The sequence below is a fragment of the Nicotiana tomentosiformis genome, chromosome 11, assembly GCF_000390325.3.
Source record: "Nicotiana tomentosiformis chromosome 11, ASM39032v3, whole genome shotgun sequence".
In the NCBI taxonomy this organism is placed as follows: Eukaryota; Viridiplantae; Streptophyta; class Magnoliopsida; order Solanales; family Solanaceae; genus Nicotiana; species Nicotiana tomentosiformis.
The window spans coordinates 96,315,730-96,331,901 of NC_090822.1; the positions used below are offsets into that span (position 1 = coordinate 96,315,730).

The 16,172-nt window shown below is 35.0% G+C and overlaps 2 protein-coding genes across 2 annotated transcripts; one reads left to right on the forward strand and one right to left on the reverse strand.

Annotated features, from left to right (window-relative positions):
* The first annotated feature begins 807 nt into the window (after window positions 1-807).
* On the forward strand, window positions 808-2,562 carry LOC104107319 (indole-3-acetaldehyde oxidase). Its single transcript, XM_009616083.4, has 4 exons — window positions 808-1,158; window positions 1,356-1,454; window positions 1,623-1,812; window positions 2,014-2,562. Exons 1-4 carry the CDS (start codon window positions 1,069-1,071, stop codon window positions 2,235-2,237), a joined length of 603 nt encoding a protein of 200 aa, XP_009614378.2. The 5' UTR covers window positions 808-1,068; the 3' UTR covers window positions 2,238-2,562.
* A 7,542-nt stretch (window positions 2,563-10,104) lies between these two features.
* Window positions 10,105-12,331, reverse strand: LOC104107318 (two-component response regulator ARR22-like). Its single transcript, XM_009616081.4, has 3 exons — window positions 12,146-12,331; window positions 10,884-11,157; window positions 10,105-10,504 (listed from the first exon to the last, which is right to left on the reverse strand). Exons 2-3 carry the CDS (start codon window positions 11,151-11,153, stop codon window positions 10,325-10,327), a joined length of 450 nt encoding a protein of 149 aa, XP_009614376.1. The 5' UTR covers window positions 11,154-11,157; window positions 12,146-12,331; the 3' UTR covers window positions 10,105-10,324.
* Window positions 12,332-16,172: the final 3,841 nt, after the last annotated feature.

Consider the following 16,172-nt stretch of genomic DNA (forward strand, 5'->3'; position numbering starts at 1 on the left):
GCAAAAGTACCACGGGCTACGGGTTCACCTTAGGTGGTACTGCTATTAGCTGGATGTCCAGACTTCATAAAAGTGTTGCTCTATCTACCACTGAAGCAGAGTACATGGCAATCTTAGAAGTTGGAAAAGAGATGATCTGGCTCAAGAACTTTCTTAAAGAGCTAGGTAAAGAGCAGGACAATTGTGAGCTTTTCAGCGATAGCCAGAATGCAATTCATCTTGCCAAGAATCTAGTGTTTCATGCAAGATCGAAGCATATCCAGCTGAGGTATCATCACATCCGAGAGTTGATAAATGAAGGAACTATTTCCCTACAGAAGATATCAGGATCGAAGAACCCGTCAGACATGTTTACCAAAGTTATCGGTGTTGACAAATTGAGGTTGTGCACTGCCTCAGTTAGCCTTGAAGATTGATAATGTGAAGGCGCTACACCAAAGAATAGCAAACTATTTCTTTTCTTCCTTTATTGATGTATCATAGGTTTGAGGGGGAGATTGATGGGAACAAACCCCTTTCTTGGTAAAAGAAAGAAAGAAAAGTAAAAGCTGTAAAAGAAGACAGAGAGAAAAAGAGAAGAAAGAAAATGTGGAAAAATTTTGCGGCAACCTCTCTCACCCCCCAACAAATCAAAATTGGCAGGTTGCAAATGTGAAGGAAGAATTCGACGCGCAATTTGCGGTGCCGTTTTCTTCGTATTCACATTCGGTGAAAAAAAAATTTCAGCAGACGTTCTGCCTATAAATAGGCATCCCCTCCTTCAGTTGTAAATCATCCTTCAACTTTTTCTTTCTCTTGAATTAATAAAGAGTTATTCTTTGGTGTGGTCGTGGAGTAGGCAAAAATTACCGAACCACGTAAATCTTGTCTTATCTTGTCTCGTGCAATTTATTGCTTTTCTCTTTTAAATATTTTTTTCCTTCTATTAGCGTGACACGCTTCCTAATACACCACCTCCTTTCTTATTCTCATAAGTTCTAATTTTTCACTAGGTCACTGTTTCTCGTGTGCTAAATATCTGAGTTTGCAGTTCTCTCCCACCCACCTCCCTTCTTTCTGCAGGCACAAATGCAAGCAGTAAACTTAGCAGCAAATTCTTATTATGTACCAGAATCCAGTTCCATTAGTTATTTGAACTTTGATGCCGCTGTCAGTGAGGTAAACTTGTGTTTTCTGTTGCTTTTTCTGGTTTGACTATCCATGACTTTGGTAGCGTTCCCTGCTTCAGTCTGTTTCAATGATTATCGATTTTCGGTATGTTTGAGTGCACAACACTTGGCTGGAAACTCTGATTGTGGATAATTTTGCGGAAGAACATTCTTATGGATAAGTAATAGCAAAAGCTCTTTTTGCAGGTGGAGATAGATATTCTGACTGGAGAGACTACCATTTTGCGGTCGGATATTATTTACGACTGTGGGCAGAGCTTGAATCCAGCTGTCGATATGGGACAGGTTCATAACAGTCTTGCCTTTGTTGTATAATTTAGATTTTGCAGTTGGAATTTCTTATGTAATTGAGAGGTGCATGTTGCATTTGAGCTATTATTCAAACTGGTGACCAATCTATTCTTGATCGTAAGATGTTATAAATAGTTTCAATTATTGTTTCTTTCCTCGCAGATTGAAGGAGCTTACGTACAAGGAATTGGATTTTTTATGCATGAAGAATATCTTACAAACGACGATGGGTTGATGGTCTCAAATAGCACTTGGACATACAAGATCCCAACAATCGACACCATACCCCAGAATTTTAACGTTCATTTGGTAAACAGTGGACATCACGAAAAACGTGTTCTCTCTTCCAAAGGTATTATTTCTTTTCCCTTCCCTTCTGTCAAGGAAGTTTACAAGTTCTTCGCTTGTTCGTTTATATCTGCGAAAATCATGAAAACTTTTCTACTGATTCTTCACTTAGTTGAGAGGAATATGTCGCAAACTCATTGAATCATATATGTATATTCATTAGTACAAATTGTTGAACCTAATATGATTTATTACTTTTTTGCAGCATCTGGTGAACCGCCACTGCTACTTGCAGCTTCAGTCCATTGTGCAACAAGAGCGGCCGTTAAAGCAGCAAGAGAACAACTCAAAGTTTGGGGCAAGCTCGACGAGTCTGCTTCAGAATTCTATCTGGATGTTCCTGCCATATTACCTGTTGTGAAGACGCAGTGTGGTCTAGATTATGTGGAGAAATACTTAGAAAGTTTACTGACTCAGAAATCTAACTAAATCGCGGAATATCACACAGTTGGAGACATTTTCTGTGGCCTGGATCACAAGGACAAGTGCTCATTATGTCTCAAATGATACTGAATACTTGTTTTTTCTTCAAATCTTCTTAAGAATTTGAACTGTTCTGTTTCCCAAAAGTGGATGATTAAAGTTTCTTTTGTTATTTTGTCTATAGCAACCTTAGTGTAAATTCAGATTGTAAAGCAGTAAAAATAATATTGTGTATTCAACTGAATTATAGTTGAAGAATAGAGAAATAAAGAGTTCTGTAGTAAATTTCATCTTTGGATCTAGTCGAATTTTTTACTGGAAACTTGTGATATCCTATTATTCAATTTTCTTATGGATTTCATATTTCATATATTGTTTATTTTTTGTTATTTAGACCAAACTTATGACCAACAATTCTCTCTTTTCATTCAAAAATTTCAAATTCGAGTCTTGAGAATGGAGTCACCTTTGGTAGGGTTGTGTTGGAACCAAAATACTTTAGAGATGAAATCCTTCATATTTTATTCAAGACCTATCATGTTAAATTATCGAGAATAAAAAACTAGATGCGAAAGCGTACCTGAATCCATGAGAGACGATGAAATCCTTCGTCTTGCAAGTTATTGGTCTTCCAAACCAAGACGTGGGTGCCTCTCAACTTTTCTAACGACGGGATATCAGAAAAGAAAACCCTACGCCTGATTTGGGGACCATAACCCATTTATAGTTGTACATGTTTATGTAATTCTGATTTAGCCAATCATTAAATTAGAAGTTACATGCTGGTATCTACACATAAGACCCCATACTTTAGGAGGTATTTTATAGACCCGTTTAATTTTAAACCTTAGCAGATCACTTTTAATTGGGTCAACCTTTAACGATAACAACCAACATACAATTATTCTTAATACAAAATATATGTGCAAGTCCATAAACTCTTACAATCTCCCACTTGGACGACACATATATATGTACACATAACTTTATAAATGTATGTCACCTTATAAGCTCAAACATGTTTTCTATCATAAACCATAGTACCTCCAAACAATCTCGTATATCAATCATGCCAATATGGACCAAGGCGGCTTTTGTTTTATTTATCATAACTAAACCTTCCCTGATCACGAATACCAATATAATCAAATGACATAGATCAAGTATAGATGTGTAGCATTGAAATTACATGCAATGTGATTCAAGCATGTCTATTTCCAACTGGTCCAACTGAAAAATAAGTCAGAGTGGAAAATAAACTGAATACTTTATTTCTGCAGAAATAACCTCAAATATCCTTAAACTAAAATCATTACCTGAAACCTAAAACTGAAACCAAATTGTGTCCATAAAGAATATTTAAGAGGTTACAAACTCCGACTGAAACTGAATATCCTTAAATGACATGACACCCTTATGAGCAATATGCTCATGAAAACCTTGGGTGGTAGTCTCTTAGTAAGTGGATCCACACCTATGGAATTTGTACCAATATATTCTATAAATATCTAATCACTCTGAACTCTTTCTTTAACAACCATGGATTTTATGTCAATGTGCTTTGACTTTTACCGAACTCCTATTGTTATTAGATTACAAAATTGCTAACTTATTGTCACAAAGTAACTCAAGTGTGCTTTCAAATTTATCCATAAACTTGCAGCCACTGACAAAATTCTGCAGTCATATTCCATAATCATATGTTACATAATATGTTATATATTAACTGCCATGGTGAAAAGAGCTATGAGTGTTTGTTTAACACTCTTCCTTATATAGCTCGTCCACCAAGTAGTCATATTATATCAACATCTAGTGAAGCCGATATTCGAATACCTGATTATCTTTAACTTTTTCGACTTCTTTTATGTGAACATAAAATACTTGTTCTCTGTAATTATCTTTTGAATCTTTAAGTTGCTTTCAAAAGATAAGTTTTGAAATTATTTAAATATCTGCCCATCCCTAAATTAAATGAAATATTCAGATACATACAAATCTATCATACATCAAACAATTAAAAAATATACTTACCCCTCTCTCCCCCTCCCCCCCACTAAACTTGTGGTATACATAATAATTAACAAGATTTATTTCAAAATAAAATGAGACAATAACTTGAAGAAATTAGCAATACTATTAATGAGATACTTTCTTAAGTCCATAGATGGTTTTCTTTATTGAAATTTATTCTTGAGGTTGAAAGGTTTGTTCTTTGGGAACTACTTCTTGAAAGACGGGTTTGAATGATATTGTCTTTGATCTAAATTTGCTTATTGAATTATGTCAGTTATAGAAAGTTATTCCTAAGGATTGACAATAATAATTAGAGGAATGTCAATATGTTCCTCTTCAAAGAGAAAGTCCTTAACTCTCTCTCCTTCCACAAACTCAACATCCTCAAAAAACCTCACATTATTGAAAAAAGTAGCCTTAGTAGTGGGATAGAAATTGAGGGAATAGAAAATATTATTGGACAGAAGTCTCTTAAGTCTTCTTTAGAGATATGACCTAATCTCCCGTTCTATAAAGAAGATGTCTACTGGATGGTTAATTTACCCTTATTACTAGTTATGTTAACATACAAGGTTCATTGAACGAAGCAATCATATCAAGTAATATAGATTATTGTAACCTGATAAAGAACCTGGACCAACAAATTTTGAATAATGAAAGAGACTATTTTTTTTTATTTTTAAATAAATAAAAATAACCAAACTTATCTAATACAAAAATAGAAATCAAATACCATAAAAAATGGTGCAACATAAGTCTCATTCAAATTCAAATAAAATTGGTTCTTAATAATAATCCAAAAGTTTCAATTGCTTCGACTTCCACCGACTTGTCGTTACCATCGTAGATGTATCTTTCACCATCATTAGACTTTCGATAGTTCAGGAAACTCTTTCTCTTGTCCTTAGGCACAATGACTAAGTGAGCACTTTCTATCTTTTCTTGCTTCAGTCTATCCCCTTACTGAACAGTATGTGAGATGAGCTCATCTAGAGACCAAATCTCTTTCTGACAATTATAGCTCACCTTACACTAGATAAATTATGGTAGAATGTATATCAAAATCAAATACACTAGCAAGTCCTCAGAGAGGTCCAACTTAAGTGCTTTCAACTTAGAAGAAAGATGAGACATTTGCATGATGTACTCCCTGATGGTACCTTTGCCTTGATACCTCATTAAAATCAGACTTGTCAAGACTATACCAATCTCAACATTTTTACTCTTGACAAATACTTTTTCAATTTCATCCATAAATTCTTTAGCCGTCTTAACCTTGTCGGATATAGTACCCCTGAATGTTTCTGGTATGGCTTTTTGTAACAATCCGGCCGATTATTTTGAGTATTACAGCTCCGTTCCCCTATTTATTACTCATTTTATACTTTACAGATATTATGTGACTTGCCGGAGTAATTGGTTTGGATCCGGTAAGGTTGCGGAATGAATTGAGACACTTAGTCTCAAGGATGAAAACCTAAGTTGAAAGGGGTGGCCAGATGTTGACTTATGTATAAACGACTCCATAATAGAATTTTGATGATTCCAATAACTATTTATGGTGATTTTGGACTTAGGTGTGTGTCCGGATATTTATTTTGAGGTCCGTAGTTAAATTTGGCTTGAAATAGCAAAAATAGGAAATGAAAAGTTAGAAAGCTTGATCGGGGGTTGACTTTATTAATAACATGCTCAGAATCCAATTCTGAAAATTTGCATAGGCCCGTTATATCATTTATGACTTGTGTGCAAAATTTGAGGTTAATCGGACTTGATTTGATATGTTTCGGCATAGACGGTAGAAGTTAAAATTCGTTAGTTTTCGTTAAGCTTGAATTGAAGTGCGATTCATATTTTTAGTATTGTTTGATGTGATTTGAGGCCTCGACTAAGTTCGTATAATATTTTAGGACTTGTTTGTATTTTTGGTTAGGGTCCCGAGGGCCTCGGGTAGATTCTGGATGGTTAATTGATCAAAATTTGGACTTAAACAACTACTGAAATTTTTTGCCTTCTGGTGCAATCGCACCTGCGGAGTTTTGCTTGCATATGCGACCTCGCAGGAGCGAGTTTTCCATCGCAGAAGTGGATAGGCGTGGGTTGAGGCAGTGATCGCAAAAGTGGGCAGGTGGACCGCAGAAGCGGGTCGCACCTACAAGTGTGCGATCGCAGAAGTGGAAGGGCGAGAGGGGAGGCTGCTTCGCAGAAGCGGACAGCTTCTTCGCAGAAGCGAGTCTGCAGAAGAAGACTTCTTGTCCGCAGAAGCGAAGTCAGTCGCAGAAGCGGAAGCTTCACCGCAGATGCGGCCAAGTACATCGCAGATGCGAAAATGCTGAGCAGTGTATAAATCGAAGTGTCCGAGATTTTTTCTCACTTTTAGACATTTCAAGCACGGGTTGGGGAGATTTTTGAGCGAGAATTTATGGGAAAACTTGAGGTAAGTCATTTGTGAACATTGTTAGTTAATAATATTGAATTATCATTGAGTATTCCGACTAGATTACGTGTTTTTGAGGTGTAATTCAAAAATTTAGGCCTAGGGATTTGAAAATAAGATTTTAGGATTTGGAGGTCGAGTTGATGTCGGAATTTGATAAAATTGGTATGGTTGGACTCGTGGTTGAATGAGCGTTCATATTTTATAACTTTTATCGGGTTCCGAGATGTGGATCCCACTATTAAATTTTGAGGTGAATTTCGGATTTTAATTAATAAATTGAGTGTTTTCATATGGAATTGATTCCTATAATTCGTGTTGACTGTATCGAATTAATTGTGACTAGATACGAGGCATTCTGAGGCCAATTCGCGAGACAAAGGCTTATTGGAATAAAGAATTTCACGGTTTGAGGTAAATAACATTTCTAAACTTGGTTCTTAGGATATAAACCTCGAAAATACGTGTTATGTGATTTATTTGGAGGTGACATACATGCTAGGTGACGGACGTGTGGGCGTGCACCGTAGAAATTATAACGAAATTGATTCCGTAAAATTGTGTAGTCAAATAATCTTGGCATTATCCATGTACTTTCATGGGTTAAAGGAATTGAGTGGAGACTCATATTAAAGATCACGTTTAGGCTACATGCCGATATTTTTGGGACCCACAGAGGTCGTATTGTTGTTGAATTATTTGTTTAAATTATAATTTTATACTCAATCACATCTATTAATTGCATATTATATCGCAGTCTCTGTTGTCATTCATTGATACATCATATCATCATGTCGGGTTGATTTTCATGTTATTGAGAGCTCGAGAGACTGGAGATTTTGAGTGATATTTATGGGATCGGGCTGCACACCGCATCATATTTTATTTATTTATACCTGGATCTGATTTATTATAGCGCTTGGGATGAAGGAGCCCCTCCGGAGTCTACATCCCACAAATTGAGCGCAATTGATATTATATTGAGGGATGGATCTTCCTTGGACATGAATTTTACCCGAATTATTTACATATTTGGGATGAATTTTTCCTGGCATGGATCTTCCCTGGGCATGGATCTTGCCCGAATCATATATATTTGGGGATGGACCTTCTCTGGACTGGATTGGCCTTATATAGTACTGAGTGACTGACTGTCAGTTGATATTATATTTGGGATGGATCTTCCCTGGGATGGGTTAGCCATACACACTACTGAGTGATTGAGTATTTTGAGAGTGTGAGTACATGAGGTTTTTCCACTGAGGTGCATCACATACAGCATGTACATTGGCATGTAGATATATAGATGTCATATTCCTCATATTATTCAGAATTGAAGTATTTTATTTGTATTGAGTTTAACTGTTGAACTTGAAAGCATGCCTACATTTCTAGACGGTGTTTGTATCAGTCACACTATGTTATCATTTAGAAGCTCATGTACTCAATGACACCGGGTTTTGGGAGTGTATTTGTATCAGTATTTGTGGAATTTTTCTATTAAATCTAAATATTATGTTTTCAAAGTTAAAAGATTATTATGATTTATTGAGGTTATCGGCTTGCCTAGTATTGAGATAGGCGCCATCACGACATGCGAATTTTGGGTCGTGACACTTTCTTCATGATCATCATACACATGCGATTTGATCTCTCCCACCTTTTCATCTCCCTCTTTTCATTAGAGGTACTCTTATTTGTAAGAGGTGGTGAAAATCAACCCTTAACGCAAGGTCGAGATCCATGACTCTGAGATTTATGTTGAGATTCTCTTGCCATGACTTACAAGAGTAATTTCAGCTATATCAGAGAACAACAACAACGAAATAAGCTCACATATACTTAAAACCAAAATGAAAATAAATTTGAATAAAGGTAAACCCCATCTCAAGGTACCAGTCACTCTATTAATATTTTATCTTTGGATAAAATATTAACTTATAAGTGGTATCTTGGTATAATAATCAAACACGGACAATAAAAAATATGCCGAATAGTAAATTTTCCTTTGAGCCAATTTATTATTTACACGTAAACATAGAATCAGAAAGCACCTTAGTGCTATTCTCTGGCAGCATATATAAAGATGGGATTTAATTCCCAAATCCCAAACAATAATGCCGCAAAAGCGGCGTCCCAAATCAGCAAACCAAAAAACAAAAAGAATATATACCAAATGCTTTAACCGAACGTGTCAGTGCAGCAATAACGGCACCTTGAAATTGCTGCAAGTTTTAAACTTTTATCTTATTGTTAACCAAAATCTTAACCAAAATAATCCTTAAAGTGGCACCGAAAAACCTATAAACATAAATCTTATGCCGCGCAACGGAGGCAATTTAACCAGCAACCTATCTTTAAAAAAACAAATTACTAAAACCAGAATATTAAATAACCACAAAAAAGGTATAAACTTTCAACTTCTCTGGCAGTAGACCAATGGGGTAAATCTCCAAATGTCTTTCTTTTTCAAAAAAGTTTATTATAAGGCCCTTAGGTTCCTTTATATTATATATATAATAACTTGAGCAAGTCCTCTACCAACCACATATGTTCAAATGATAAATCTCAAGCCGCTGCAGCGGCGACCAATTTGCAACTTTTTACTCAAATAATATTCTCTTTATTTATCAAAACAAAATAATATTAAGCAAAACTAGTCAATCGGAGTACTCAGAAGCTTTTACAAACCAATATCCCTTTTCAGAAAAACGAGTTAAACTCACTGTTCAGTTATTGAAGCCGTCACACCACCAAATTATTGAATCAATATATCTTTAACAAATCTCAATGATTTAACCTGATAATGACGATGATACCAATTGTTAGAACCAAAATACATTAGAGATGAAATTCTTCATCTTTTATCCAAGACCTATCATGTCAAATCATCAAGAATAAAAAATTAGATGCGGAAGCGTACCTAAATCCATGAGAGACGATGAAATACTTCGTCTTGCAATTTATTGATCCTCCAAACCAAGACGTGGGTGACTCTCAACTTTTCCAACGACGGGATATTAGAAAAGAAAACCATACGTCTGATTTGGGGACCATAACCCATTTATAATTGTACATGTTTATGTAATTCTAATTTAGCTCATCATTAAATTAGAAGTTACATGCGGGTATCTACACATAAGACCTCATACTTTAGGAGGTGTCTTATATACCCATTTAACTTTAAACCTTAGCAGATCACTTTAATTGGGTCAACCTTTTAACGATAACAACCAACATACAATTATTCTTAATACAAAATATATGTGCAAGTCCATAAACTCTTACAGGGTGCGATTTATTCCTAAGTGAGATTGTTCCACAAGAATCCAGATTAGTCGGACCCCAAAGCAGCTACCAAACAACTAATATAGAAAACAAAACAAAAAATTAAGCGATGTCGATGTGTCGTACTTTATTGAAATTTTGAAACTACTGCTCAACATTTTAAAAATAAATATTATAGTTCATAGCATCATAATCATATATTTGCTACATCTTTGATACATACCATTTTGAAAGTACTTGTATAGGTCAAGTACATGAATCCTAGAGTACTTCATCACTACTTATAATTCATAATAAGATAATTAACTAAATAACAACATATAATTTTAGTCTGATAAGAGATGACTTGATCTTAAGCTTTGTTGGAAAGTTTTTCAAGAAGGCTGCGAAATATTTCAGGGGTCAATGGCTTCTCGTAGCAATCATCAAGACCAGCTTCCATAAATTCTTTGCGAACTTCTTCCTTGTCATTCACATTAGTCATTCCAACAATCATAGTTGTAATTCCCATTTCTCGAAGCTTTTTTGTTGCCTATATATGGAAAAATTCGGTTAAATTGTTTTTAAATGGAAACATGTTCCGCACATATATAAAATGATAAAAATTTATTTGTATCGAATAATTTTATTTTCCCAGAAAATTCCCATGAAACTGCAGCCGCTATCCTTACGGGTGCATGTTCACTGTGCAATAGTTCGTAAACCATACAGAAGCAATAGTTCGCAAACCACACAAGAGATGTAAACAACATTGGGCAAATCCGATAGAACGAATTCTGACTGAGGAGACTGCTGGTGAGGGGAATCGATCACAGATCTCCCTTGTGAGAAACCACCCAGCCAACCAACTCAGCCAACCCGTGCGGGCTCGGATGTTTACGAAAGTAATCTTGCGATTTCAGAAAGCTTACCTGGATACCGTCCATAAGCGGCAGCACAGAGTTCATAAAGATTAAATCGAAACGCATTTGTGTAATATCATGGATGTTGACTGCTACGTTACCATTTCTCACTCCCAAAGTTTCCACTCCGCACTTCTGAAGAAATAAAATGTGCGTTGTTTGAGACACGTCATCATCATCAACTATGAGTACTTTGAGTTGTTTCCCAACTTTGAAGTCATTATCAGGTCCAACTCTTTTCTTACTCTTCGAAGAAGAAGCACTCGCGCTCGAAGACATTTTCCTGTAAAAAAAAAGTAGAAAACTTCTCCTAAATAGCTGCCCATACAACCGTTTAATGAAAAATAGATATAATCTGTGTATAATCTATGGGCGATTAAAACTTATTACTCAAAAATAGATATAATCTGTGTATAATCTATGCGTAATTAAAACTTATTACATTAATGAACTTGTTTATTGTGTTAAGTCTTCATTTAGAAATAGAAAGCATATTGGGTAAACAACCGGGGTTGTGGTGGAGCAATAAGTCATATTTTATTCTTAATCAGAGGTCTCGGGTTTGAGTCCAGAGTATAGAGTCGCCTTTACTAGGAATCGCAAATCCTTTAATGTAGGACTTCCCATGCGAATTCGAATTTAATCGGACCCCAATGTAGATACCAGACGCCGGGTGAGAAATCAACAAAACACATATAGTCAAACCTCTCTATAACAGCTTCGTTTGTTCCGAATATTTTTGGATGTTATAGCGAAGTGCTGTTATAGAGAACATATATTATAACATAACATGAAAATTGATTCCGAAAAATGTTTGACTTTTATAGTGAAGTATTATTATATAAGAATGTTGTTAAAGGGAGATCTGACTATATAAGGTAAGAATATCAACATCATTTATAACCTTTCATGAAGGTGTTACTAGAGAGTGAAAACAGCCTGCCAAAATCTAGTAGTTCTGTTATGAAGCTTAAATAATGAATCTTTCCTTGAAATTCAATTTTTCTTAACAAAATGACAAATTGGTTATTTTTAATCTGATCAGGAGACTTCTAAGTACTTCTAGAATATAAAGCTAGTAATTCTACAACACAAGGTTCTAGTTAAAATTTTCTTTTACATGTATCACATATAAAAGGGATCAAATGGATATATTTTTTATTTATTTTTGTAGGAAAAAAAAACATATAAATGATGCTATTGATAAAAACATAATTCTAACTATTCACTACGCAAATATATAGTTCTTGAATGAGAGTTTTAGTACATACCTCTCTCGTACTCAGAACAAACACTTGAATGCATGTATACTTGAAATAATTTGATGCGCGCTTAAATAGGAGCCATGTGACAAGTTTCATAAATGAAATATGCCGAAATTTGCCATTGGAAATTTGAAAATAGCAACTCAACATAAATGAAATTTGCTTAAATTTGCATCGGAAAATTGAAAAGAGCAGCACGACATTTTAGTAGATGTGATCAGGATTAAAGGTATTATCTTAAAGCTTCTTTTCTTTGACTTTTAGCATAATAATGTGGATAAACGTGACATATAAGAACTTTTTGAATATAAAGAGCAACACGACATTTAGTAGAATCAAGAACTTTTTGAACTTTTTGAATATATTGAGTTTTCTTTGACTTGTAGCCCCTTTTTAGAATAAATTTGTAATAACTAGAAAATTTGAGTTAGAGCTTAGCTTTGCCTCTTTTTTTTTTTCTTTTTTTTTTTGGTTTGAAAAATTACATTCTGAAATGATAAAATACGAATTAATATGTAATTTGCGATTTTTGGGATTTGATGTGACTTTATGGTGTTTTTGGTTACCGACTTTAATTGAAGCCAACAGCGAGTTTAATCTACTAAATGAGATTATAACTCATACTTCTCAAGAACCACATAATATAGGGGTGGGCATAATACCGGCCGAACCGAAAAAACCGGCCAAATCGTTCATTTCGGTTTTTCGATTTCGGTTTAATCGGTTTTTCGGTCGGTGCACGGTTTTTAAATTATTAATTTTCGGTTTTTCGGTGCGGTTTACAGTTTTGGTGTTTCAAAATTTTGGTTATTAGTTAAGAAAAATAGGTTTGAACATGTGAGTTCTTTTATGAGTCCAAAACTTATTATTCATTTTAGGCTGAAGCCCAATAATCCAATACACATTTGAACTTTAAAGCCCAATTTACCCAAACTTACTGATAGTCTCATACGTTACACTTAGTCACTTACTTCCCATTTCCCAAACCTAAATAAAAAACTAGATTTAGGGTTCTTTCTCAGCTCTGTCTTTGTGCGACTGCTGCCTTCTTCCTCAGCTCTGTGCGACTGCTGCCTTCTTCCTCAACTCGACTGTGATGCCTTCTTCCTCAGCTCGTCGCTCATCCTTCTTCCTCGGGTTAGTGCGACTTCTTCTGAGTTCTGAGTTGAGTTGGGTCCAGTGTCGTTTTACAGGTTTGGTCACTGTTAATGCTGTTTTGGCAGAACTTTCTGATAGAGTTTTGCTGGAAAAGGTGTTCAAGATTTCTTTGGTTGATTTTTTATTAAGATAAGGCTTCTTTTTTTGGTGTTTTAGTTCTTTTCTATTCATTTATTATGACAATACTTTCTTTTCTATTCAATAGATGTTAATGTCGTATCTGTTATGTGCAATGGTTGTTGGACCAATATCTTCTTTTCTATTTATTCATTATGACAATCTATTTCCTTTTGCCAGAGAAACATAAATTTCTTTCAATCGTTTAAAACCGAAAAAATAAACCGAAAATAACCGAACCGAACTTTGAAAAAATCGCACCGAACCGTAAATACTTTGGTTTGATTTAGTTATTAATATTACAAAACCGAAAATCGATAAACCGAACCGTACTTTCATAATAACCGACCGAACCGACCGACGCCCACCCCTAACATAATATGAATTCTTAGACCGGAATGATTTGGATTCCGAAGTATCAAAAAAATTATTTAACAAATCGCTGGCGCATGTCCAATTCCAGGCAGTAGAAAATTATAGTATACTTGACAAAGTAGAAAAAATAAAATTTAAAAAGTAAGTAAATATTTTAACTCACAAGAAATAGGCTGGGAAAGAGAATGAGGAAAAGAATATTTTTCAATTCAAATGAGAAAAGGAAGATATTACATAGAAAATTCCAACCATTACGAACAAGTGCAGCATTATTGAAGAAACAACAAGAGATCGTTAAAAAGGAACCCATGCTTAGATAGGAAATCCTATTTTTAGAGAGTCGATGTCTTATGGACATAGTCTAATAGCAATTGTCGCCTATTTTACTGAATTGTGATACTAAAAAGAAGATTTAGCTAGTTATGTTCCACCAAAAGTAAGGTTCCTGCCCTTCTAGAGAAGAATCCAACTGATTATGATTATGACAGGTGTATCCAATATAAAAGATCATCTTGATGCATTTTACGTGTTACTTGTGCATATGCTTGTTTCGGCTTGGATGTTGACCGGCTTCTAGAATAAGAAAAGAAAAACTGAGAGTGAGGCAGGAAAGAGAAAATTTACCCGGTTCCTAAAAAATCTAGGTATTTAAAAACCTTGAAACTCTGCTGAAATTTTTTTTTAAAAAAAAAAAGAGAAAAAAGAAAAGTCATTTCAAAATGAGCCAATATTTTCAAAAAGACATGTTTTTCCTGACGTGTCAAAACTTACGAACTACGCAAGTCTGATTCTCACTAGATGTGAGATACGTAGGCAACCTTCATCGGGTCAGGCCCCCAATTTTAAAAAAATTCAAAAGTATTTTCTTTAATTTCTTCAGAAGTTTTTTATTTCGAAAGTTAAAAAGAAAATTCAAAATTCAAAGAAATTTTCTTTTTTCTCGAGAAGTCTTTTCTTTCATAAATTCAAAATAAAAGTTCAAAATTCAAAAATATGTTCTTTCTTCTTTAAAAGTCTTTCATTCGAAAATTTCAAAAAAATAATAATTTAGAAATCCGAAAAATATTTTCCTTGTTAGGATTTTTCATGGTCTGAATTGTATAAGAGTAAGAGTTAGTTTATTTACTTTATTCCTGATCTTCTTGAACTACGTAATGATCTGATTCATGCGGCTTCATGATATGTAGGTAATCCCTATCGGATGCGATCATAGCCATAAATAAAGTGAGTGAAAAACAAAAAACAAAAAACTAAGTGAAAAACAAAAAAAAAAAGAGAAAAAAGATAGTGACAAAAACAGAAAGCGACGAACCCAGAGTGTTAAAATAAAAATAAAAAATGGCAGAAAATGAAAGAAACAAGGTATAGAGTGGAAAAAAATTAGTTAAAACCGGGATGAAACACGCAACCGTTCAAACATATGATAGAAATGTTTAACTGTTAGGTGCATTGCATCCTAATGTGTGATTTGCTATCTGTTAAATGCTTTGAGCTAACAAATATGTTGTGTCTGCCCAAAGCTTAGGTTATGTTTCAGGTTGTTGGTTTTGTTGGTACCATGATGAGGCATATGTTATGGAACCGCCTTACTATACGGTGATGAATGCGCAACCTTACACACGACCACAATCTTATACACAAAACCAAGCTCCACGTCCCAAAAATGCCCGTCCCTACCAAGCTCCTTATAATCCCCAACACATTGTTTCCTAATGCAATCCTCGTCCAAGAGAACCCCCTATTGGTGAATCATAATCAAGTTTGTTCCAAAAGCTAACCATGCTAGGTCTGCTGCAGTCAATGGCCCTGAACCGGCCGAACCCCGAGTCCCCATCGCACCGCTGATGCCAAATGTGAATACCACTATGGAGTAGTGGGACACGATACTGAGGATTATTGGACTCTCAAAAGAGTAGTGGAGGATCTCATGGAGGTCAAGGAAATAGTTAGGGAGGAAGAGGCCCTTAATGTGATAAAAAATCCTTAGCCTACTCACAACAATGGGCCAGTCGTTGGAATGATCGGTTATGATGGGGAATTTGATCCAGCTATGAAAGGAGAACTCTTGCGAGTTCTTCCTTCTTGCAGTCACATATATCATCATCTGTATCTGTGAATATATGTCGACTGACGTTATTCAGTACTCATTGTGTTGCCATGACTGCAGTTCCGTACTTTAGCATATATATTAGAAATGGGAATATTTTCTTTTATGCGTTAATTAATAGTTTTCATCTACCTTATGTATAAAATTATGTTCCTTAACATTCACATGTATTGTAAGCAATGGATTAAGAGCACCAATAACCACTTTTTGTCAATTTTATGAATTTTGCACGAGCAGAAATGAATTGAAAAGCTCAGTTCTCGCATGAGAGGAAGA

Bases quoted from the DNA above. Each gene is read 5' to 3' on its own strand.
- LOC104107318 (XM_009616081.4), bottom strand. From the start codon at position 11,153: ATGTCTTCGAGCGCGAGTGCTTCTTCTTCGAAGAGTAAGAAAAGAGTT. The intron at 10,505-10,883 runs GTAAGCTTTCTG...TTCCATATATAG, and splicing joins CGCTTATGGACGGTATCCAG to GCAACAAAAAAGCTTCGAGA.
- LOC104107319 (XM_009616083.4), top strand. From the start codon at position 1,069: ATGCAAGCAGTAAACTTAGCAGCAAATTCTTATTATGTACCAGAATCC. The intron at 1,159-1,355 runs GTAAACTTGTGT...CTCTTTTTGCAG, and splicing joins TTGATGCCGCTGTCAGTGAG to GTGGAGATAGATATTCTGAC. The intron at 1,813-2,013 runs GTATTATTTCTT...ACTTTTTTGCAG, and splicing joins ACGTGTTCTCTCTTCCAAAG to CATCTGGTGAACCGCCACTG.